The following is a 24255-nucleotide window of genomic DNA, read 5'->3' as shown; positions in this document are numbered from 1 at the left end:
TTTGTTTAATAGCAAAAAGTATCCTAGCTACGTTTTCCTGATGGAAAGGAGATTTTTATCACGGAGTGGAAATCTTAATAAAAATACCAAACTTAAACTATCAAAATTATATTGTGCTTACATAACTTTTCATAACTTTAATCAGTACAAGTTTCAAGCCAATATTACGAAACATCATTAAATTTCCAAAGGAATAGCAGAATACGATAACCTTTAGCTTCAGTCAACGTGATTTAATATACATTAGATGGCGTTTTGGTTGTTTGATGCGGGAGCAAAATAGAAATCGGAATGCTGACGTCATTTTTGAAGGACGTTATCCTAGATTACCTACAACGCGTTCCTGCCACTAATAGGATTTTTTGTTTTAATCTATTATTGATAATTTTCAGAAAAAATCATGGGTTTTTCTAAGATTCTGAACTTATTTTACGTATTTGCTATGAGGTTTGTCGTGAAGCAACCTAAAAACAACCCGAGTTGTTGGACTAAGAACACTAAGTATTTATTTCTTATCGAATAAAAAGCTTTTGTAGATTATGATAATTGACCTTTTCAGTCAGGGAGTCCGCTGTAACCAGCCATAGTATCGAGAAATAGTTAATTAAAAACAGCATTTGTTAAAATTCAAATTTTGTGCTGCACATAAAAACAAGGCCGTTTTTTCAAGTTGTAGCTGGAAAATATTTTACTTATCATTGATAAAGATGTGCTAAGGTGGAAGGCTGCTGATGTGATTTTTTGTTGACTGTTTAAGTCAACGGGCATAAATAAGGAACAAGCAGCCAATTAATATTCTAAAGTCGTTAAGGGGTTGCCGTGATAGGGAGGGACAACACCTGTAAGGAATACCCATAGCAGAGATGTTCTATATCAACTGTACCCAGCTTGTAAAGACCAGCCATAACTTAGAAACAAGTTGAGCTAGAACTGTAAGACTTTTTGTTTGACTTTTTTTATAAAAGACCCTCCACCCATGCAAACTATCATGAAATTCTAAGAGGGTCACTCTGCAACTTTGGTTTTTTGGGAACACTTGATATTGAATATCCAAGCAAAGGAACGAAAATAGCAAGGAATACGTGAAATTTACTGTCAAGGTATAAATAAAAGGAATGCTAAAGTTTATCGCACAATGTATTTCAGTTGCAAGCAACGACGACATTTTAACTCTGATAAGCTATCATTGCTCTTTAATCTCATTTATACGAGCAGCCTCAATTTGAAAACTTGAATACACCTGCGATGTGACAAGAAAAGAACTCATCATTGCAGGGATTTCGTGTTTTTCCGACTCCGCACATGTGTGATTTTATGATTTGTAGCCTGCAACTAAGCATGATTACCAACAGACGACAAATATCTCCCAATACTTCCTTCCTTCAGATTTTCATAGTAAAAAATCACTACCCCTTGCGAAAAAATTCATTTACTTAATTGGGGATGCGACTAAACGCCGGACACCAAAGGGAGAAGGTCAAAGAGGAACACTACGAATAGACAAAGCCAAAAGCACCGGGCAAAGAGGTTTCTATTTAAGAAACTTCTAGATAATGCTTCAAGCAGTTCAAAATGTTAATTTTAGTGGAAATTTGACCTGAGAGATAGATCCCATTCCCCTAAAACCTTAAAAGCCTGAAATTTATGTATATAACGTCTGCCAAAGCAAGGAAAGTTTTCATTCATTTACGGAGACGTAGCTTTGGGGGACGTGAGGGTTGTGACACCCCATGGCAAATAGCCCGTTGTTTTGCCATTTAGGGGTGCTTCGTCGGTGAATTTAAAACTTACGGCAAATAAAGGATAGCCAATCGCCCAGCCACTTTGTCGGCAAGTGGGACCTAGATAGCCACATTGGGTAAAGGAAATCACAACGGTCCTGTGCGTTTAAACATGTCTCAAGCTAGGTCTTTAAAGGGCGTGGCAATTTACCAATGTTCACCAAATTTGCTTTGCTCTTTTCTATTTAAGCAAATGAAACATTTATTAATATTTTATTGGTCGTTGGTGTAGTTCATCTGCTGATTGCAGATACTCTTCTGTATGCTCTAGAACATAAACAAATGCGAGTGTATGCTCTTAAAGGATAAAGTGGATTTGATATTTGAAAAGTTAATTTAAAGCGGATAAAACTATGTTTTGAATATTCTTATAAACCAAGGAAAAGAGGATTTTATCCATGGGGTTTTGTGCTTGGAAATGAAAGAAGGGCCTGTTCGCAGGGAAGGGATAATGTTTATTTACCAACAATATTCTATTGCTCAAACTGAATTGCTAACAGGCCTGCAGAAATTACATTTTCAGCGTACACTGAGCTTAAAAACCAGATTATTTTGCAGGGGACTGTACGCAATTTCCAGCTTTATTTTACCTTTTTTATATCACTTTGGGATTTCCGTCGACTTCTTCCGAATTTTCGCAAAAGGCGAAATAATATAGCTGAAGTGTACTATCCAATGACAGGAATTGTCTAGTTTCCATACTGCTCGACCTGATAGTCATAAATAAGCACGATTAATAGTCATAAATTAGTATGATTAATTATTTCAAGTAAAGGGTTAGGGTTAGATTTAGGGTTAGGGTTAGGTCTAGGGTAAACTAATTACGTGATCAGGTCGAGCAGTATGGAAACTAGACAGCTCCCCAATAACAGGGCCATATTTAACTATCGAGTCGAGCCTCGGTGTTGTTAAAAAAAGAGAGTGCTTATCTAAGACTTGCATTTTGTTTATGTTTTTTATTTATCTGTCTCAAGGCTAGTCCCCTTTTCCTAAGGCAGCTCTCTTTGCATGAATGCATGGCTCCTCCAGCAACAACACTCTCACAAAAACCAGATCGTGTTCAGCTTTCCGAATAAAGAATTCTCTTTGTGGGCTGTTTCCCGCCTTGTTTGTTAGGCAATGGTCACTATCAACGAACAGAAACTTGAGCCATTTGCTCTCTTCTTAACTACTTCTCCACATTGCGAGTTTCTATGGTGTGAACTACATATTTCCCGCTAATATGCGCTGATCAAATGCACAGTTAACAAATTCATACTCGTAGCGGATCTAAACCTTCTCGCTACAAATCAAGAACTTTAACTTTCGAACGCTGGAAATCGCCCACCATCAACAGCTTTCTTACATCGTTAACCTTACCTGTGTATATAACCCTTAAATGCTTGCTCATAAGATTTATTCAGCCGGATTAAGAAAACCATGAACAAAACTAAACAGCTTTCGGCTTAGGTTTTTAAGAAACCCGTCCAAGATACCCCTCCCAACAACGCACACCTCCGGACAACTCCGGTCAACTCCGTACAACTCCGCACTCCGGTCAACTCCGGACAACTCCGGACAATGAACCAATAAAACTTCCCCTAACTTCTTGTTTGATATCCTATGTTTCTAAAAGCAGTCTTTTCTCTGAGATGTTTGCTCTTCTTTCACCATAAACAATTGCGTTAAATTCAGAAATACCCCCTCAGTGTGGCAAAAACACGGTGTCTCTGGCAACTTTGAACCTAGTTATGGTAAAATTTACCATCAAATTTAACTCGTTTTAAGGCAATAGACCAGACTTGCCACGTTATGAAAAAAACTCAAGCCAAATGGGGGTCGTTAGTTGCAAACGCCTCAAGTTACAGCAACTTGGATCCCACAATAGTCCATTAATCTCTAGAGTTTCCATGAAACTGGGTTTTCTTAAAGTGAGTACCGCCGTTACGTCCTAAGATTTTTACAAAGTGATCGATAAACATTGTTTTTATTTGGCGTCGATGTCTCATGATTCAAGAATTAAACATTTCCTGTTTCCAATAAAGCTCGGCTAAATAACAAGTTAATTTTGTCCCGTATTTAAATTTCGATAAATTGAATAAGCCAAGCGAAAATAAAAGCAAATGTAGTTTCTGCTCAATCGACTAAACAAACACCGTGTTTTGTCTGATATCAGCAAACGATATTAACTTTTTCAATTAAGAAATGAAAAATAATCGGTCACAAAGATGAACCGACTTTCAATTTTATTGGTTACACCATTCAAAATATATGCGCTTGGTCTACTAGCTTATACAAATCGTTAAATACTGTTAAAGGCAAAAGTTTTTCATTAAATCAGACAAACTTCAACTGAATCTACAACAGCCTAGTAACGGTAACTATGCAAATGTTGGGAAGCAAGCTAGAATTGCCACACAGTATTTAAATTCCTAGTAATTCTGACAACAAAGATTCTTGTGTTGGAGGACATTTTGTAAATAACACATGTTTACTTCATATACACGTGATAATGATGGTGATAAGATAAGATCGAATACACGTTGAGGAATATATGAGAGGGGTGTAATGTGCATCCCCGATAAAATCTGCAAAATGCGAAGAAATTTTGAACATAAAAATGCCCGATAAAGATTTTCTTATGAGCAAATGAATTATTTGTAAGAGAGTTCGCAATACATAAGTTGGTTTGTTATTAAAAGTATTTACCACCTTGAGCTTTTCCCGTCACCTTAAGATCCAGACACCGTAAATCCTCGAATAAGCGCCCGGATGCTTTTTCAATTTTTGAGCCTCAAGATGGGCTCATATTCTAGCTCAATGTTAACAAGAAATTATTCTCTAATGCATACTTAAGTATCTTTTTATCCTTTTTCTATTACCATCCGATGTCTGAAACGAAAACAAAATCAATGTTTCTCAAAAATTTTCTATATAAAGGCTGTTCGATTTTTCTCCGAACAAATTCTCATCCTCGTCAGAACAAATTCTCATCGTTATTTAATGATTGTACCAAGCTACTGATGTGGTTGGCAATAACATAAAAAATAATGACCAATGCTTTAATTACATGACACTTTCGTAGTCAACGTATTTTTTCGTTCGGTATATTTATCTTTGTATATTATAGAACTACCTTCCCCTATTTATTTCCACCACAATATAAATCCAAAAAAATACGAATTATAAAGCAATTGCGGAATTTGTTTAAAGAAGTCCGTCAAATAGGTTCTTGGTACAGCAGAATTTGAAGATGGCACGAAACAGCGGAAACATTGCATACTGAAGGACCTTTCATGCGACATTCTTCGGAATATAAACGTTGGATTCTTTAGTGCCTACATTTAGGATAAACACTTTTCAGAGTAAAAGCGTTGGATACTGACCGAGAGTAAGCAGACAACTTATATCCAGGTGTCATCAATAGAGGTGGTCAGGTGGTCATGTTTCTGGGAGGTGGTCATCAATAGAGATTCCATTTTGTGAGAGGTTTGTGTACGCATGCTGCATTCTGTCTGATAGAGCCCCACGTTCTTATAACGATACTTAATAAGAACTCCTAGAACTATATTGTAAGTATTGTTGTAACAACCTGATGTGCATTAAAAAAGTCCAGTAAAAGTTTCAAGAAGAAAAAGTAAAACTAGGTATGTGAATATGGATCTACTAAGATTTAGATGACTCAACTTAAGAATGTCATCACGATCTCTATATCAAACTGTCAGCAGCAAAAAGATAGGTAGACTTTCAATGGTAAACTAAAATGTCAGCTGCGTTTTCAATTTGCGAGAACCTACTAAGTATCCACATCGTGGTACCACGTTTGCCAACATCGTTTATATACTGCTATTTTCTCTTACAGCTAAATTCTCAAAATATCCTTGTCAAGCATGTTTTGGGTGCGGCAACCCACTACCGATGTCTGAGCCCTCGTTAACAAGATTGACATGGCCTTTTTGATGACAAATTGCTTTTCTCTTTTTTAAAAAGTTTTATTGCAAACTCCTATGATAAAGTTTAAACCGGCTTTCTCTCATTTTTACGTATAATCTACTTCTAAGGGTTGTTTGTGTATTGGGTTTTTCTAAAATGAATCATCTCAAAGACTAGCCCACCATCTGCTCCTATGCAACACTGTTTCTCGTTTGTTTCGCTTAACAATATCATACTTCCTTAAGCATTTAACTTGAAGATCAGTACTAATCATTCTAAAGTTTTAAATGCAAAATTTCCACTTAATTTGGCCTCCTTTTCCACAGTTCAAGTGTGGCAAACTAAAGACTTGTAAAATACCGCTTTTACAACGCCAAAAACCGAAAAACTTTGTTTACTTAAAAAAACTCAACATGCACGGATCATTAGCTTAGAAAATCGAATAAATATTCAATATCAAACGAGATTAAATTTGAGCATAAATTTGAGTCGAGATTCTCAATTAAACTGCAAGCCTTTTGTAAAGGATTATAATTTCTACTAGGATCGAGTAATTTTCGGTTGTTTAAACTGCCAATCAGAATTTTAATAAAAATTCGTCAAATAAATTGCACGAGGCTAGGGTGGCCTTGAAATTAAAGGTTTTAGTCTTGTTTGCGCGTATTCTTTTGAATGCGGACATAGGAAAGCAAATCGTACACAAATATTGTTATGTTTAGCATTGCAAATAGACCACAGCTTCCCAATTAAGCAAGAAAGAAGCATAAATATTTCATTAACTGCTTAAAACATTATCGTTCTTATTCCTATATCTGCAAAGCATTATTGCCTTGAAATTATAGAGGTGCATTTCTTTGGCAGTAAACATAAACACGCGCTCTGTATTATATACAATCTTGTTTTAGGAGGCTCGCGCTCTATAAAATATAATCAGTCGGGCGTGTTCTTCAAATCCTGATAAGAGAAGCGCGAACTATCTTTCAGGACCTCCAGTTTTCTGTCAAGGAACAAAGCATTTTCAGAAAGTTTTTATCTTAAAGAATGTAAAGGCATATAGAAGTTGTCATAAGTTTGTCATCATCATTGAATCCTAAACTTATCCATTCAAGAATCTTACATTTTATTTGATAGAAAATGAACACCGAAGTTTTCTATCGAGAGTTCACCTTCTTTTCAGCTTCATTCTGTTTGTCTTTGTGGATTTTGTTTGTAAAGAGTTAATTTTTGTGACAAAGAATTGAATCTGAAGGTCAAATGAATCTGAGACTCAAATGATGAAATTTATAAAGATTTTGCTGCCAGAAATTTCACTGAAGGCGTTCAGCGCAGGGTTTTTGTCATAGAATGAAGCTAAAAACACTTGTTTAAGTTTGCTAACTTTTGTAATGCTTTAGTTTCAAAATATGAGATTGGAAAAAATGGTCCTACAATATCGTGTTTGGTTATCCTTGATCAGAAAAGGGTGTCAGTTGTTTTTTGTAACGTAGGAACTCCTTTAATAGGGGGGCAAAGATTTAAATTCAGTTAAGCACTTAAAATTACAGAATTTTAAATTTCAAAATCGAGCTTGAAGGCAAAATTATGAAATTGATACTATAATTACATAATGGATAATTACTAGTTTAACAGAAATTGATACCCAAGTACAGATCCAAAGTAGCTTCAGAGAAAGAATCATGGCTTCGATCCAAAAGTTGAGAAGGTGTATACTTGAATCAGATCTGCTTGTTTTCATAAAGCGAGATTCGAAGATGCCTAAACCAAAGATGATCTCGTTTGACCGAGAATTTCAAACTCATTTTCACCAACTGTTTAAAAAAGTCTTGAAGAAAATGAATAAACTAATGACTTGTCGTAGACGACTGTTTGACGATTGTCTGTACTCAGGGCCGCCGGAGCAGGGGATTTTCACTGGTGGGGAACTGAAACAAAAGGATTTTTCTTAACATGACGCAACTGACAGCAGAAACAAAAGCAACGGGTCAAGTACGCCAAGGTCTTGCACATCAGCCCTTACATTATTCATTACTCAGCAGCGAAAAGTTACTTATAAACAAAACAAATAACGAGCCTTCAGCCTTGGCATGTTCACAGGACAATGACGCAAACAAAACTGTCAAAGCATTCGTCGTAGAACTTTCCCGCGAATTTCAATACCTCGCTTTGGTGTAGTGTAAGGAAATCAGACAGAGCCAGAGATTTACATGAGACGAAAGAAGTAAAACATAATTTGACAAATTGACAACGACATAACAAGCAGTCATTAAAGACACGTCAAACTGACTTTTAAAACAATATTCCTAAAAATGTAAATGAAGAAAAGACCACTGTAGCAGGCTGCTCGACGGGCTCCGAGGAGTTCTTGCGGCGCAAAGTCGATAAAAATGTAGCAAATATGAAACACCGCAATACGTCGAGAATAAACAACAATAAATACACGTGAATCAGTAAAGGCTAATATTTCGCCCCGGCATACGGGGCTTCATCAGAGCAAAAAAGCTCTGATGAAGCCCCTGTTCATGAAAACCTTTGCTAGTGGGTAATCATGGGCCAACTTGTGGGGAAATTTAAGGGCCTGGTAGGGAAATTCCCCACTATTTTGTTTGTTAAAAGATCCACTGCATCGGAGCCAGTTCGGGCCCAGAAGTGATTCATAAAACTGGCTGAGAAATTTTTATGTTATCACTTCTTTCAGTCTCTCGTGTGACTAGAGAAACGCCATCTTTAGGATTCCTATTCTTAATATTGATCGAGATGTTTTTAAGGATTCCTTGCAAAAACGTCGAAATGAATATTGCTTTTAATCAAAATTCATATTAATTTCAGGTAAATGCAACTCGCCACTTGGAATGGAAGACCTCTCAATAAAGGACAGCCAGGTCACTGCGAAATCGTGGCTTTATTTTAAAAGAAGAGACAGTCGGCACTATAGGCCACACTTTGCAAGAATCAATCATGAAAAGTTAAGTGGTGGATGGTGTTCTGCTGATTTGAAGAAATATCCGGAGCCGTATGTGGAAGTTGATTTGATGGGAAACACCAGAGTAACTGGGATTGCGACACAAGGGAGGCACAATGGACAAGAATGGGTGGAGTTTTTTAAAATAGAGTACAAAAGAAATAATGAGACAAGTTACAGGAAGTATAAAGAACAAGGAACATGGAAGGTGAGAATTATAACAATTTGATAAATCTTTCCTTAAGTTTTCTTATTATCAACTATCATCAATGGAAATGACAATTTTCAATTTTTTGAGGATTTTCTAAAATGAATTCTTTGATTGCAATTAAGGTTTGTGAATTAGTGATATAATTCACTTCCTATTCTGTGAAAAATCATTTCTCTTTTAGAAATTGAAACTCGCATCATACAATTTACTGGTCAACCGATGATTTTAATTTTGAGAATTTCGATCAAAAGTTTAACTTTGTTGTTGTATCAAGTTTATTTCTTCTACCCTTTTTTAGAAGAAAGAACAAGATGATAAATATTTTCCTTTTCAATGTTCAATAAATGTTATCACTGCAAAGGCATATTCAAGAAGTTATGCATGCTGGCTTAATTTTGATACATAACACATAACACCTTGATGTTTTTGAAACAGTTTATCTGTGAGATGCCTGTCTGTTCAAATCAGCGTTTGACTGCGAATTCTTAAGGTTTTGGTCGGCGATAACTCCAGTTTGAGAGATTTTTACGACCGTTTTAGCTGTTTTTAGATATTGAAAACTGATGCTAGGTGAATAAAAAATATTACGAAGCTTTTTGGTTTTAACGATGACCTATTTAAGGCCGGGGTTTGATAGTTCGGCCTTTCGGTGACTCGAGTGAATGCTGCTTATACTCAAGAATGCAAACCATCTTCATTGGCACCTCGATTCATCTAACTTTTGAAGGATGCTCAACCAACCAGAACAATTCTTGATTTGAAAATTTTCACTTTAATTATTTATCTACAGTAGTAGATACCTAACTTAATATTCTAGCCGGTTCTGAACTCATTTCATTACTTAAGCATGATTTGATCAGAGTTTGAAAATTGCCCCACCCGAATTCAACACACCAGTATATAGATGAAGGAAATTGTGCTCAAAACATCAACAATAAAAAGTTTTTTTGTTGTTCACTGCTTTTCTATGAAGCAAATCACTTTTTAAGAAACCTGCTTATAAAGAAAGGTCCGAAACATTTTTATCAAATACAAAGTTTTACAGTATCATTTTGATTTAAAACTTTCACTAAGTTGGCCTAAAAACAAGTACTTACTGTTTGAAGTTGTCTTTGCTTTTTATTGTCCATGTCATCTCGAATTAAAAAAAGCTGTTACCCGTTTTTACCCCAAGGGAATTATTTTCATTGTATATCATTGCTAATTTCTGCTTCTCCCTTTGTTTTCAGGTTTTCAAAGGGAACATTGACACCAACTCCACAGTGAAACATATTTTCAGCCGACCAATGATTTTGCAGCATATAAGAATCATTCCCATTGGGAGTCGATTTACCATACATTGTATGAGGTTAGAATTGTATGGGTGTGCATGGACTCAAGAGAGAGGTAACACATTCTTTCATTCATTGTGCTAAGTGCAAGCCAAAAAAGGCATCGTCTACACCCTACAGACACCTCGGAGCGTTGCAAAAAGTAGGGGGCCTAAAGAAGTGCGGGGGCTTAAACCGAATTAAAAAAAGGCTATACTGGTTGTTCAGTTCTTAATATTTTGCATTGTTGCGATCTGCTCTCATAAATGTTTCTTCTCTGGTCTTTAATTTCATGATAAAAAATCGAGATCACTGATCGTAAAAGCTCCCCTCGCATTTAGATTCACTTCAATCAGCCTTGAAATTTCAGCCAGCTTTTTTAAAATAATTCTTCATCTATTCCTCATATGCATTTATTACTAAATTCAAGGGTTTGGGAGGTTGGCCTTTATTATGCAGTGTCAATATAGACAAAATTCTGACATTAGTTCAACTGCTCTGTTATCTCTTTGTTTAAGGCATTTTTCATACGGTTTTACTGTCTTTAATAAGGCATTTGTCGCCTCAAGCTTTTTAGAAAACTAAACTAAACACCTCTGATGATTATACGAACATTTTTCGTGTAATTGTAAGATTAATTTCTTATCAAATTCAGGTATTTATTCCATTTTCTCTAATTTTTCACTCAATTAAGGTACCCTATAAGATTTTTTATCAGATGGTATGCATTTGAGATGCAAAATTTCTAGACATATCCAAGCTATGGTAATTACATAGATAATAGATTTTGGGGTTTTTATAAGAAAATTTTTGGGCTTGTTACCTGGTTAAACTTAAGTTAAACTTAGATTAAACTTGTTCTAAACTTCTGGGACACCTCTTTGCGCATTGTTTAGGACAAAAATGGGCCCATATTTTATAAAGAAATGGTGGATTGTCCTTGACATCTCTCCCCTCAGATTGTTGATTATATATTTATTTTCTTACAGATGGACTCGTGTCATACTCAGGACCCTTGGGTGAAATTCGCAAGGGCATATCACTACAAGATGATACTTATGATGGATATACACCTTTAGAAACATCTGGCATGCTTTTTGGAGGCATCGGCAAGCTGACTGACGGGGTTGTCCCAGCAAAGGGTCCTGCTTACGAGTCAAGGACAAATTTATACACAGAATGGGTTGGGTACAAATCGAACCCAATCGTATTGTTTACTTTCAATAACAGTAGGAAATTCAACTCGATTTCATTCCACGTGCTGAACAAAAACAACTTTAAACTGTTCGAGAAAGTTAGCGTGGAAGTGAGTGGAGATAGTGTTGAATTTATCAGCACAGGGAACTTTTACCCAACTGCACAAGGAAAGAATGAGCAAGGAATTCTCCAGATAAAGGTTTCACTAAACGGCAATATAGGAAGATTTTTAAAATGCTCTTTTTATCTTCGTCGTTCGTGGCTACTTATTGGCGAGATTGAATTTGACTCAGGTTTGCAACATTATATTTAAAATTATGTCTCATAGCTACGGGAGGGGGGGGGGATAACTCAATAGATTGGGGGAGCGGGGACGTGCCATTTTTCAGGGGCATCTTTTTTCCATTAAGTGCGGAATTATATGTCCAAATTTTGAACCAAAAAGGCACGTCCCTGCCCATAACTAAGTATAGTTATTCCCCCCTTTAGGATATCTAGTATTTTTTGTCCAAAAATTCTCCTCTCCTCTGTCTAGCTTTTAAAAGAAACATTAACTAAGCGTCTTGTAATGACAGACAAGCTAGATCAAGGCTTCTTGGTTCTTCTGTTATATATTATGAAAATAAATTGCAAATAAAAAGCTTTTTTAGCTTAAGATGATTGAATTGTGTAAATAAAACAGATATGCTAAATAGATGCTTAAGAATGACCCCTTGAAGCATAAATTTTTGCAGCGATTGTAGATGTCATTTCATAATATCTTTATAAAAGTTATATTATATGTTTTTTATTATTTTGATTTAACGATAGCTAGAACAGGAAAAAATGTGTTAAGTTTTGGGAAATTTTCTCATGATAAAGTTTTGGGAAATTTTACATACTAGAGTAGATCTGCTTTTTGCAACACAGCTCCGCTGCATTGGTTAATTCGACTAACCCACTGCACCCTGTAACAACCCAACCCTACCTCATCAGTAGATTGGAGCATAATTGTGAGCAAAAGAGGCTCAAACTTGAAATTATATGTTAGAATAAATACATTGGCTAATTTTCTCCAATACAGAAACTATACTTGCCGAAAAGAAGGAACAAATAATCCCCCAGGTGGAGATTCTAAAGACTCCCGACGTTGCTGATAAAAGCAACGACAAGGATAATGGAATCCCTGAAGACTTCGGGTCTTATGAAGAGTCATTTGAGAATAGTGAGCTTCCTTTACTCTTTTATATTTTTCTGCAATATGTTTCTATTTTAGGTGATGATAACATTTCACTGCTTATGTCAGCAATGAGACAAAATCCATTGGGATTCCGTGATGGTTTTATGCCCATCACGTGATCTTTGAAACTTTTTATAGTAAGTAGTTGTAGAAAAATCGATGTTGAAATAAGAATAAGATACTAGAGCCTCCCATTGTCCAATAAATAAGAACATTGAAACTCGGAATAAATTATTCAGTTCTAATAAAAAAAGTGTACGCTCTCCTCTAAAGAGTGTCTTGGGCCGTGGCCCCCTGGAGCCCTTGGACCGCCACTGTGTTATTCATTAAAGCTCTATCTGTTCTGTTTTTTGTTTTCTGCTCTGTTAACAGATTCTTCGATATTTTCAGGTAGTTCCAGTAGAAATAAAAATGATGGCCTAAGTTTTCCAATAATACTCACAATCGTGTTGGTTGGCATTGTCATTGTCATTGCATTGTTAGTTGTGATCATCAGATTTGTCCGTTCTTCGCGAAAGTCAAAGAGAAAACAACGAGAAACGACCAGCCTAGCAAAAGACAGTAGATCTCGCGACGAACTAAAGGAAGAGCGGGTATCTCTGAATGGCGAAACTCTCTAGTCTGCAATACTGTAGGATGGTAAGTGCACTCCGGATTTCTGTAGACAGAAACCTCTTTAGATCGTTTTTAATGTTGAGTTCAGGTGCGTGATGGTTTGGGATTTGCTGATTGGTCGAAAACAAAGAATCAACCAATCAAGCCACTCTTTCTCACGCTACTTTCCCTTCGGACCCTGGGAGAAATGTTTCGGTACCAATTTCAGTCATTATCCGGACTTTTATCATTTAACGTGCGTCGGATGAAAATTTTTTATTCGTCTTTGTGCTGGCAATTTTGAGCTACAGACCTCCTGAAACTCTATATTCTTTATTTGGAGTAATTTTGTGTCAAAAGAGAAAATAACAATTATTTGCATGTATAAAAATTGCTCTTTTCTCCCCTATCATACCATTATACCATTTGGAATAAGAACTTTTGGCCCTGAAATGAGCATATATATTTTGAAACAAGAAGCTAGAGCAGTCTTAACTATTGACAAAGTAAGATCTTTACGGGGATTTCCTGTAAATGTTGTTGAAATTTCTTAACTGATGGTACGGTTGATTTGAGCATAGGGATGAGGTTTTAATCTTAAAAAAACGCGACTTAGTTTTTATCGAAGGACAACGATTTCTACCTTTACAAAACAAACAACAAAGCACAAGCAATTTGTTTACGCTTTTTAAAGAAAATACCAACAATGAACACCCACGATATTCTTTTTTGTAAATGTGTGTATATACACTAATAACTAAAAAAGAAAACAATCAAGAAATTTGGTTTTTTGTTGCTTTATGATACAGAATGGTAGGTTATTATAAAAGATCTTATAAACTACTTTTGAAGCAGAGCCATTTTTCTAAAACTAGACAATTTGATCTAAGCATCTCTAGTGCCTGGGTATTCGCTGAGTGCCAACTTTTTCCCGTATTTTCCCAAATATTCTTGCATTTGAGCAATAACATGTTCCAAACTGTATTAAGAGATCTTGTACCTTGTTGAGTATATAAAAGATGTTTTTTGTATGAGTTTCCCCTTCTCCCATCAATGTCGCTTAGAATGCTTGCCTAACCATACTTGGTCTTCATTTTTTTCGAATTACCACTAAGGAGTGCCACGTAATTCCCTTTCTCAAATATTTTTTTGCAGTTTGAACAACTACGGGTGTTGGTCTGAAGTTGCTACAAAGGCTCTGCAGGTTTGAAGCATTAACTGGCATCGACTTGCAATGACGCAGCTGGCAGCTGCCTAAATCTCATGTCGTTGGCCAGTGCAGTCCAAACATGATGAGCAGAGGATATGAACATTAGAGGAAGAACAAGGTTCTCCATTAAAAAATTAATTGCTGATTGATGAATTTAGTTAAAGAAGGTTGTTGAATCTCGATAAAGGATGCTGACACTGATGATAGAAACGAATTCGGAATAATATAACATGCAAAGCTTCCTCATACCCCATAATTTGGCTCGCCTTTCATGTTTATTCATTGCCCCTAATCTCACGGTATAAAGCAGACTTACTGGTAAATATCAGTAGGGATAGTCACCCGCAACAAGACTGTGAGGGGGGTGGGGAGGACACAGAAAATTTCAACCACACACTTTCTGCTGTGAAAAAACGCTCTTTTACCAACAAGGAAAGCCAATTTTGCCAATAGGAAACGCCTATGACTAACTTTTGCTTCAGTATAAGTGGTTTCGATATCATAAAATCACATCGCAAAGAATACGTTGCCAAAATAATACCCCTCCTACAACACATTTTTATCACATTTTGACAAAATGCAAGATCTATCATGCCGAAATCTGGGGGAAAGTGTCACAAGTCCTCCCTCCCCATTGTGCCGCCAGTACGAATGGTGCTTCTCTTTGAACCTAATATCTTGACGCCGTTGGTTCAAAAGCTCTGTTATGTAATACTGTAAGATCTTTCCAGATGGTGATATGCATTTAGCTACAGGAGAAAATGATATTAATAACTTAACAAGAAATCCTCATTTTAGAAAGGAGCAACCAAATAGGCAAAATCTAAATCGGTACCACATTAAACACTTGGAAATAAAAATCATCATACCAAGTCATTTTCATCCGATGCTGTGTGTTTATAAATTCATGTGCTAAACATGTTTAGGCCAAAGTTGACTTTGAAATTCTTAACGTTTGTTTAAATGTATATAGCAAATGACAGTTAATGTATTGAAAGAAAATTTGTCCAAATTATAATGTAAATTGTGAATAGTATAAAGACAGTTTGTTTTTTTCCGCCATATCTTGGTGCATCATAAAATGATCGTGGGGTATGAAATGGTACTGGACAATGGTACAGAAAGACCGGCATTCTCGAGTTCCAGTTCATCACTATTTCTGAAGCGCTTTTGCACGATTTCCATCCGTTCGTCTATTTGTAGTAAAATGCTATACCGATAGCTAAAGCAGGACAAGGAGTGTGGGCGATACCCTCCTATCAATAGTATTTGATAAAAAACCCATCAAAGGATACAATAGCATCGACAATACTAACATCAGGTGCCCTTTTCTGTGAAAAACTTGCAGAAAATCCAAATATTATTTTGTGGGTTTCATAGCTATAGACATAAATAAAACCAATAACTAGGCATGGTGGTTTGTTTAGTGAATTCAGGAGGTTTAAAAGAGCTGACTTTGTGCAGACAGGCAGTTGCTTTTTCGCCCTTCATTATAATCTACTCCTTGCTTCTTTGTGCCAAAATTCTAACTGGCTGGGTGCCTTTTCCTTCCTTGCCCCCACCTAACTGTCGTAACTGGCCAACAGTTAAGGAACCAAGCAGCTCCCTTCTGAGCTCTTTTTTAAATGTGGGTTGTAAGAAAATTAGATTTTATCAAATTTGAATTTAATTTTACACTTTTACACATATTGGAGGTTAAAAGCCAAGATATGAAAATACCTTAAGCCATATGTCAATAAATATTGGCCAATCAATGTGCGTATGTGGAGAATCTCACTTACTGATTGGTCAATCTTTTGACTGAAAGATGGCGTAAGCCCCTATATTATCTGTCAATTGCCTTTAATAGATCCAGTGGTCTGAGCGTCGCAAAGAAATGGCATCTACTCAGGTGGTACTCAGTAAAAGAAATTTCGTGTCCCAAGTAGTACCCCTATTATGACGGTCATTTATGACTAATTCAGTACCTCAATAACGATGGCCATTTCTGCTGATGATTATATACCGACACTTCAATAATTTCATGTATAGTAGAGACACCTTGAGTTTATTTTAAATAGTCATTGAATAAATGACCAAATTGCCAGTGGGCATGATGAGGTCAAACAAGTGGTGGCTTTCGAGGGACAAACAAGTTTTTGGATTCAGAAAATACGGACCAGATAAATGCCTTGAATTGCCACTCCACTGTTCTGTGCAGAAGCTGAAAGATAGTCAGCAAAATATACGCCCTGTCTTCTGCATGTTGTTGGTATCAACGAGGGCAGATCTAGGACGGACGTTACTAAAGAAATTGCAAGATAAACTATTGATTAAAGATTTTAATAGTTTTCATTTTATTTTTTGTTGTAAAAATCTGACCTTTGCTTCTGCTATAGTCTGGATCCGCCTATTGGCCGTAGGTCGTGTCCCCGAATAGTTTGATGATAGAACAAGTACTAAATGTTTACTTGACGTGCCCTTTTATATAGCAGGGATGTAGAGAAAGGAGGCTGAACCCCTTTTGTTGAATAAACGCAGGAATGTAGAGAAAGGAGGCTGAGCCCCTTTTGTTGATACAGAAAGGTATCCCTTTTTAATGTCTTTCTATTGATTTTTCAATAAGGAAAAAATAATTAACTGATTAAGAAAAAATAAAACCAAAAGTAAAGGTAATTAAACGATTAAGTAGTATTTGAAAATCGGATGTATACATCTGAATATGGCATTGGTTAAACAATTTCAATTTAAGGTCTAGATACGACAAATATTTCTAACATCTTTGTAAGCAATTTTTGACTTCAATTCCAGATGAAGGACCGAGAATAAGCCCATATGAAAGTTTTCATTGTGCTAGTGCTCTTTATATTGGTTTTATGACAACATTGGCGACTAAGCCAATTTTTAAGTTTTCAAACTTTCTTTCGTCGTGAAATTTGAAACAAAACACAGAAAATATGCAAAATAGTATCCACTCAAAAAGTATGGTGTTCAATCCGAAAATGTGCTCAAAAAATAATGCAATAAATGTTGGTTTGATTTCCAAAACGAGGCTAAAAATTGAATTGATTTACTAGAAACAATCATTGAACTTTTTGATCCAGAGAACAATGGTGGAGATCAAATTGAATTGAAGACGATTGCAAAGTTATAAATATAATTTGCAAGGTAAAAGATTCATGCAGCCTTCTCCCCCCCCCCTCTCCCCTCTCCCCAGAAGTACTTAGATAGTTTACTGGCGCGCTCATAAACCATAAACCGTCTTATTAAACGAAAGATCAGTGAGAATTTTACGGTGAAGCTCTTTGAGCATTCAGCAACGAGACTAGGCATTTAAGTAAAAAATGCAAGAGGACAGCATGAACAGAAAGGCAACTTCGATTTAAACAAAATCTACTTGATCAATGAAAAAGGAACAATTAACAATAATTATATCTGGAACATAAAGTTTAATCTTTCTACAAAAACAAATTTTTCGATCAAGAATTTTAAGTAATTTCGTATGAACTATTTACAACTTCCCTCGATATATCTACTATCGTTAGTAACTACTGTTAGATCAATAGAGAAATCTACAACTTTAAACTCTAGATCAACTATTATATACAAAAGGCAGCAAACGTTGACAGAATGCAACCCTGGTTTTGATAACTGTGACATCATAGTTCTAAAGGGCCTAATTTTGGCCTTATTCGCGCTTTTTTCATTAGAGAGATTTTTATCAAAAAATTAAGTTAAAAATTATACACTGAAAAGTCTACAAAACTCTGATAAAGTTTAAAGAGCATGTGTCGTGAACATGATTGGCTAATGCAATACAATAATCTTGTTTGTTTTGTACTAAGCATAGAATCGAGGGTCAAAATTCAAGAGGGAAAAACAAAAGTCATGAAATAATGGAGTTCCACTCCAAACGCTTTTGTTTTATTAGCCAACTGTTAATGCGACGTATGCCCTTTAAGGCATGCAAGGAGAGTTAGGTGGTTCTAGTGGATTATAATAAAATCATTTTTTATTAATCAAAGTCACAATATTTGTTTTGTTAATCAACGGGACTAACAAGTTGAAAAGATCGAAATAATTACAAGAATGTAAAGAAGATACGATACAAATCTTTGAACAACAATAACTACAGCGACGAGACTAAGAGCAACACAAATGATGCTTGTAAATGCATGAAAATCAACATCTAATTGTTCTAACAAGGTCCTGAATTTCATAAAAACTGTACCAATGTATTTAAAGGATGCTGTCAAGAACCTACGGATTATGCGTCTGCAAAACAGCATAATAAAATTTAGCTTTTGGAAGACGAATTCGCCAACCATTAAGTTTTTAAGAGAGGTCTTATCATCCATTTGAATTTTCAAATTGTTTCATCACTCAAAAAGGCGAAAATACAAAAAGTTTTGATCAGTGGTGGAATTCTGCTGAGGAGAAAGGCGTAAAGTATAAAAGCCCTAAAGCTAAGATATCTACTAAAGTAAAACAGGGAATGTACAAGTAATCTCTTCAAAACATGCTATTTTCCTGTCCCCCTGCATCAATATTAAGCTTTTCTGTACTCTCTAGTAATCTTGTATTTAGCATTCATATTTCTCCCCCCCCCCCAAACCACCCTCTGTATTTATCATTTATATTTCTCTCCCCCCGTGCTTGTCTCCTGTTGCCTGCTCAACCCAACCTCCGATACAAGGGAATTCACTCTGTTGTCAAAATGAGCAAGGAATATCGTTTTTGTAGTAATTATCATAATGTCCAGTACGCTTAAACCTTGACTCAAAATGCATTATTTCCATTAAACTTGCTATCAAGCCACTATGATGCTTTATGGGATGCAAGCCTCCACTACACCAACGTCATAGGTTAACGTCTGCATTTCAGATTAACAACCTTGAAATGAAGCAAAGTCGTAATACTTTTTTGCAGAAATTTGTCTTGTGTCTTGTGTCTTGTTGCATCATTGAAAAAAGATTTTGTACATAATTTCCTGTCCAACCCATAAACTATCCGCAGACGTTTCTCTGTTAAACCTAACCATAGCGAGGAGACTCAAAATTCTCTTTGGGATCCATCGATCAGAGAACGCTACAAGGGTTGTTTGAAATACACTAAAACCCAACGAAAAACGAAAACAAGGCATCAAAAATCGGCATGGTTCACCAGAACGGCTTCAGCCTGATTGGTAGCACCTCAATAAGCGGTTTGAAATAACAGGCTGTTTGATCATGAAAATGAAATGATACCGAACTTTAACGGCAACGATTCTCCTTACCTCCTGAGCAACTTAGGGACCAGCAATACGTTGGCAATAGATTTCAACATTATAGTACAACTCTAAACTGAAAAGGCTCAAAAATCAATCGACAAGCTATGAAAAAGTTGTCAAAGTTCTTGCCAGCCCTCAAAGTAATTCGAAAGTTTCAGTTTGCGTTGAAATATCTTGATTCTATTCTCAGGAAATCAGGAAAGAGTTCTCAACTCTATCTAGTAAGCAACTCGTAAATTTCGTCGGCTGTGATTCGCTGGCCAGGCGAAACGTACCAACTACGAAGCATAACTTGAATAATCAGTGTTGGGCAGTTTAGGAACTTGAGTGGCAAGTATTCTACATTACCGCTTCCCTCTTTGAACAGAGCCTTGAGGCGATCTAAAACTTGTATATTGCCAAGCCTTTCAAAGGGAATAACCTTTGCAAATGTGTAAATCTCCCAAAGCAACACTCCAAACGACCAAACATCACTTTGGACTGAACAGCAAGAATCATCTAGGGTTTCTGGTGCCATCCATCGAATGGGGTGAAGTCCGCCTTTCTCTTTCAAATAACAGTAACAATCGTAGTAGCCAGGGCAAGCTGCAGCTGTGTTTGTTAGTTTCACGATGTTTCCCACACCAAACAGCACATTTCTGGACGAAATATCGCGGTGGACGTACTTCATCGACGCCAAATACTTCAAAGCGCTCGCCACTTTAACAACGATATCCGCCAATATCTCGCCTTTTCGAGTGTTTGTTGTCTGGTTTAGGCTGGCAAGGTAGGAGTCGAGGCGCATTCCTTCGAGACATTCACTCAGAAGGAACTTCGGCTCACTTTTCGTGCAAACAGCGATTAGACGGCAAATGTTTGGGTGCCGTAAACAGGACAAGGCGCGTATTTCATCTAGCAGCTGTGTCGATATTTCGACCGATGCTCCCTTGCGCAACATTTCGATGAAAACCTTCTGTCCGACCAAATTGTGGACAGAGGCACTTAAGCTGTCATCTCTTGGGCAGATAACTTGTCCAATGAAAACCTAAAATTGAGATTGTAGTTTTTAATCTGAATGTTTTCTGTTGCACTGAACGCTTTGTTGATTTAAATTAAGTGATTAAACATTTCATGTAGAATATCTGAAAGTTTAAGACTCCAACCTGATACAGTTTGTTTTTACACGAAGCAATTTATTGTTTTGCAAGATATATTGCACTTTAAGTAATTTAAAGAAGATGACAGCGATATTACTTGGGTGTTTAGAGCAGCAGGTTTTCATGATGTTTTGGGCTATATTATGTTTTACCTAATGTAAAAACATTTTTTGGACTAATGACAGATATTTTCAAAACAATAATGACAGCCCTATACTCGGCTTTGGTTGAAATCTTGAGTGGGAAATATTCATTGAAATAAACTGCATGTATGCGCACGAAGATGCATGTGTACAATTAATAGCTAGCAATTCGTACATCTATGTGTGGGAAGCACTTATTACAATCCAAAAATACTTCTCGAGACTTGAATATTGGAAAGCAACACAAGCCGTGTATTTGAACGGGCAAATTAAATGACACAAGATTTTTTTTTATTTTGGACAAAAATTTCAGTCAACAGTAATCAAACTAACTCAAACATCCAAATTGTTATTTCGTCCAAAAGTAAGCTTCAAGGTAAAGCAATGTAAGAATTCACAATCATACAATATCATCTGAGAGCATTTTGTTTAAAGGGAACATGACAATTTGACGTTTTGCAGATAAACTGTTAAACGTAAAGGTCTTGTTGTAATGTATGTTGTAAAGATGAAAAAGCTCAAGTATTGAACAATTAATGCTGTTCTATAATGTTCTATCCAATCCATCTCAGCGAACTTCATAAACAAACCCTTATTGTATCTGTACTGTCATAGGTTGTTAAAAGTGTTAAAAGCAAAAATGATTATTATTATTATTGTTATGTTATAAAAGTGAAAATAAGTATTTCAAGAAAATCAACAGTAACACACCTCTCCAAATTTTCCACCTCCTATTTTGTTCTCGAATTCGACAGCAGCTCGTGAAATTTCTCTCTCTGATGGAAATCCACTGACAACAACGATCTCAGGGCCTATGTATTTGGAAGTTCCGCAAGTTCCCTGAAATTCTGTGTTTTTCAGCAAAGGCTCACTCACTTTTGTTGCGTCGGATCCCCGCTTGCCTAACAGAGAAAATTTATGGAGCCTAATGTACTGGTATTCTTTGACTTTTTGACAATTAGAATCAAGCGACAACATTTAAGTCGAATGAGAATAAGAAAATTATGAGTTACCAGGGATGATAATGATTATTTTTAAAGTTAATAAAATACAAATAAAAAAGGTATCAAAAATATATATTAAAAAAAACCAGATTTCTATTCAAAATGTTTACAATGTTTACAAACCCGAGTATAGGGCTCAATAATTCCTATGTTTAAGAGTTTTGACGATTTGTGAGTGAGTCTCGAATACTTACCGTGATTAAATTTTTTCGCGACTTTTCCATCCGATTTGTCTCTTCTTAAAAAGCAGATCAACATAATAATCATCAGCGTAAAAATTGCAGCAACTGATGTGCCGATGCCAAGAATAATGTAAAAGGACTTCGTTCGCTTTGATCCACCACGAGGTTGTGCCGCCTTGGCATCTGCCAGAAAAATAAAATAATTTCACCCATACTTATACAATCTTGTTTTACACAAAAATTCGTTTCTTTGTAAATTTTTGATCTAGACGCGGTTATATTCCTAAAAGTGTTTCTTTTTTCAGCTTTGTTATGGGAAAATCTTTAAAAAAATTCAAAATATAAGCAGGATCACCCCTTTTCTACCCTTCCATTTATCTTCTTCCTCGCTGTCCATCAACACACTCCCTTACCATCAAAAAAACTCTAAAGTCCTGCCTTTTTTTATTGTACTCATCTGCATTTTGTCAAAAGTTTACGAGCAAAAAAACATTTTCTGATACTTTCAGTAACACGCACCACCACATATGCAGGTTTCAAGAGCAAAGTCAGAGTGTTGTTATCTTCCAATCTTCCTTGCTTGGGAGACGAGCGAGCAAAATTTTTCAATTGAGTGAGGCAGCCCTCCGGCTTGGAGCCGAAGAGCATGCGTACTAATGACTTCGTTCTGTGCGCATGCTCTTTGACCCCGGGACGGAGGGCTGCCTCACTCATTAAAAAACTTTCCCTTCCTTAATTATTCGACTGGCTTTCAAAGCTATATTGAGACTAAATATCTTAATTTTTGTATACATAACGCAAAATTTTCTTACCTTCAGACGAAAATATTGTCGCAAGGCTCCTATTTTCTGTTCCCTGATGTGAGAAAATCTTAACCTCCTTTGTATATTTACTGGAGAGAACCCTCGGGTATGTGGATTGCTTTCTTGTAATCCTAGTTGATTTAGGCTCTGTTTTAGCTGAAGATGTGGTTGGTTTTTGAGTTGTTGTAGGCTTCCTTGGAGGACCTGATAATTAGACACATTTCGTTAAATCCTTTCTGCAGCAAACACGTGGCAGTACAGTAAACAAAAATTGCCTGAGATCTGAAAGTGTAACAAAAATGCTTCAAATCCAGAACCCCTATCAAATTAGGAGTTTGTTAATTAGCAAAAAACCTGGGCTCTGCGATAACTTGGGGTCTTCAGTTGGCACCGAGATGTTGAGAAACTTTAACTTGTAAAGGAAAATTATAATCATTGTATCATTGCCCAACACTATATAAAAACATTTTTTCTTAAATTTGGTACATATTGTATTAAAAGTGCTATTTGAAAAACTGACTGTAGGAAACATGTTTCATTTATTTCAAATTGCTTTTGTCCAATTCAAGTTAATAATGTCCTGTTCAAAGATGAATTTTCATTTCCAGTTGGCAATTTAGGACTGTCCTAAAATCTCCATGTATCTCCTCCATAAACCCGTCGTTAGAGCAATTAATCTCCGCAGTCGGCTCTTCAAAAAAGCTTATCTATAAAAGTAAATATTTGAAACAAAAACGCTCTTGTTCAAATTCGCTCACCTTTTAAAAAGGAAACTTCACTGATAAGTATGATATCCTTCGGAATTTTTCTAACCAGTTTGCAGCGTATGAACTTCGCACTGTAAACATTAATGTTTACAGTTAGCTTGTTCCCTGATTTCTGCTTCATGACTTCAGATACCTTCTTGACAGAAAAGTACTTTCTACCATCTATGCTTGCCATAATCTCGACGCTTTTAAGTAGAACGTCTGTTCTCGCCAACGTTCTTGTCTCAAGGATGAAACTGCTGAAGCTCTGAAACTTGCTAAACTTGAAAGTTAGGACCACTGTCGACAGGTTATAGCCAACCCAACCAGTTTGTAAGTCATTGCTTCCATAATATTCATCGACTAGATCACCTAGCCCGTCTTGCAGCATCTTTGACTTGTTGACATAGTTACCGTCGTAGCTTCTATCAGTAAAATCAAATTTTCCGATTTTTATACCGACGGGAGCACTGTATGAAACCAAGTATGCTAGAAAGAGAAAAACATTCTTTGAGAATTATAAATGGAACATAATAAATTCTATCTTGAGAAGGTTTTTATTTACGTTCCATTTCAACGATAAAAAAGCGGCAATGAATT

At 36.2% G+C, this 24255-nt stretch overlaps 2 protein-coding genes across 15 annotated transcripts in view; one reads left to right on the top strand and one right to left on the bottom strand.

Annotated features, from left to right (window-relative positions):
- The window catches only part of LOC135682406 (discoidin domain-containing receptor tyrosine kinase B), a 29656-nt gene extending 12559 nt beyond the window's left edge, over positions 1-17097 (top strand). For all 6 annotated transcript variants that reach the window (XM_065197282.2, XM_065197283.2, XM_065197281.2 and 3 more), the window contains 6 exons: positions 8520-8860; positions 10093-10249; positions 11163-11663; positions 12434-12574; positions 12980-13228; positions 14339-17097. In XM_065197282.2, coding sequence (XP_065053354.2) covers positions 8520-8860; positions 10093-10249; positions 11163-11663; positions 12434-12574; positions 12980-13209 — 1370 coding nt within the window. In that variant the 3' untranslated portion in view covers positions 13210-13228; positions 14339-17097. The remainder of the gene's footprint in view (positions 1-8519; positions 8861-10092; positions 10250-11162; positions 11664-12433; positions 12575-12979; positions 13229-14338) is intronic.
- A 656-nt stretch (positions 17098-17753) lies between these two features.
- Positions 17754-24255, bottom strand: part of LOC135682477 (epithelial discoidin domain-containing receptor 1) — a 51304-nt gene continuing 44802 nt past the window's right edge. For all 9 annotated transcript variants that reach the window (XM_065197386.2, XM_065197387.2, XM_065197385.2 and 6 more), the window contains 5 exons: positions 23668-24144; positions 22919-23113; positions 22119-22289; positions 21632-21822; positions 17754-20665 (listed from right to left, as the gene is read on the bottom strand). In XM_065197386.2, coding sequence (XP_065053458.2) covers positions 19856-20665; positions 21632-21822; positions 22119-22289; positions 22919-23113; positions 23668-24144 — 1844 coding nt within the window. In that variant the 3' untranslated portion in view covers positions 17754-19855. The remainder of the gene's footprint in view (positions 20666-21631; positions 21823-22118; positions 22290-22918; positions 23114-23667; positions 24145-24255) is intronic.

The sequence above is a fragment of the Rhopilema esculentum genome, chromosome 16 (assembly GCF_057945365.1).
Source record: "Rhopilema esculentum isolate cy_ngs chromosome 16, ASM5794536v1, whole genome shotgun sequence".
NCBI classification, from domain to species: Eukaryota; Metazoa; Cnidaria; class Scyphozoa; order Rhizostomeae; family Rhizostomatidae; genus Rhopilema; species Rhopilema esculentum.
The sequence above is the reverse complement of the archived record's forward strand: the minus strand, read 5'-3'. Positions and strand labels throughout refer to the sequence as shown.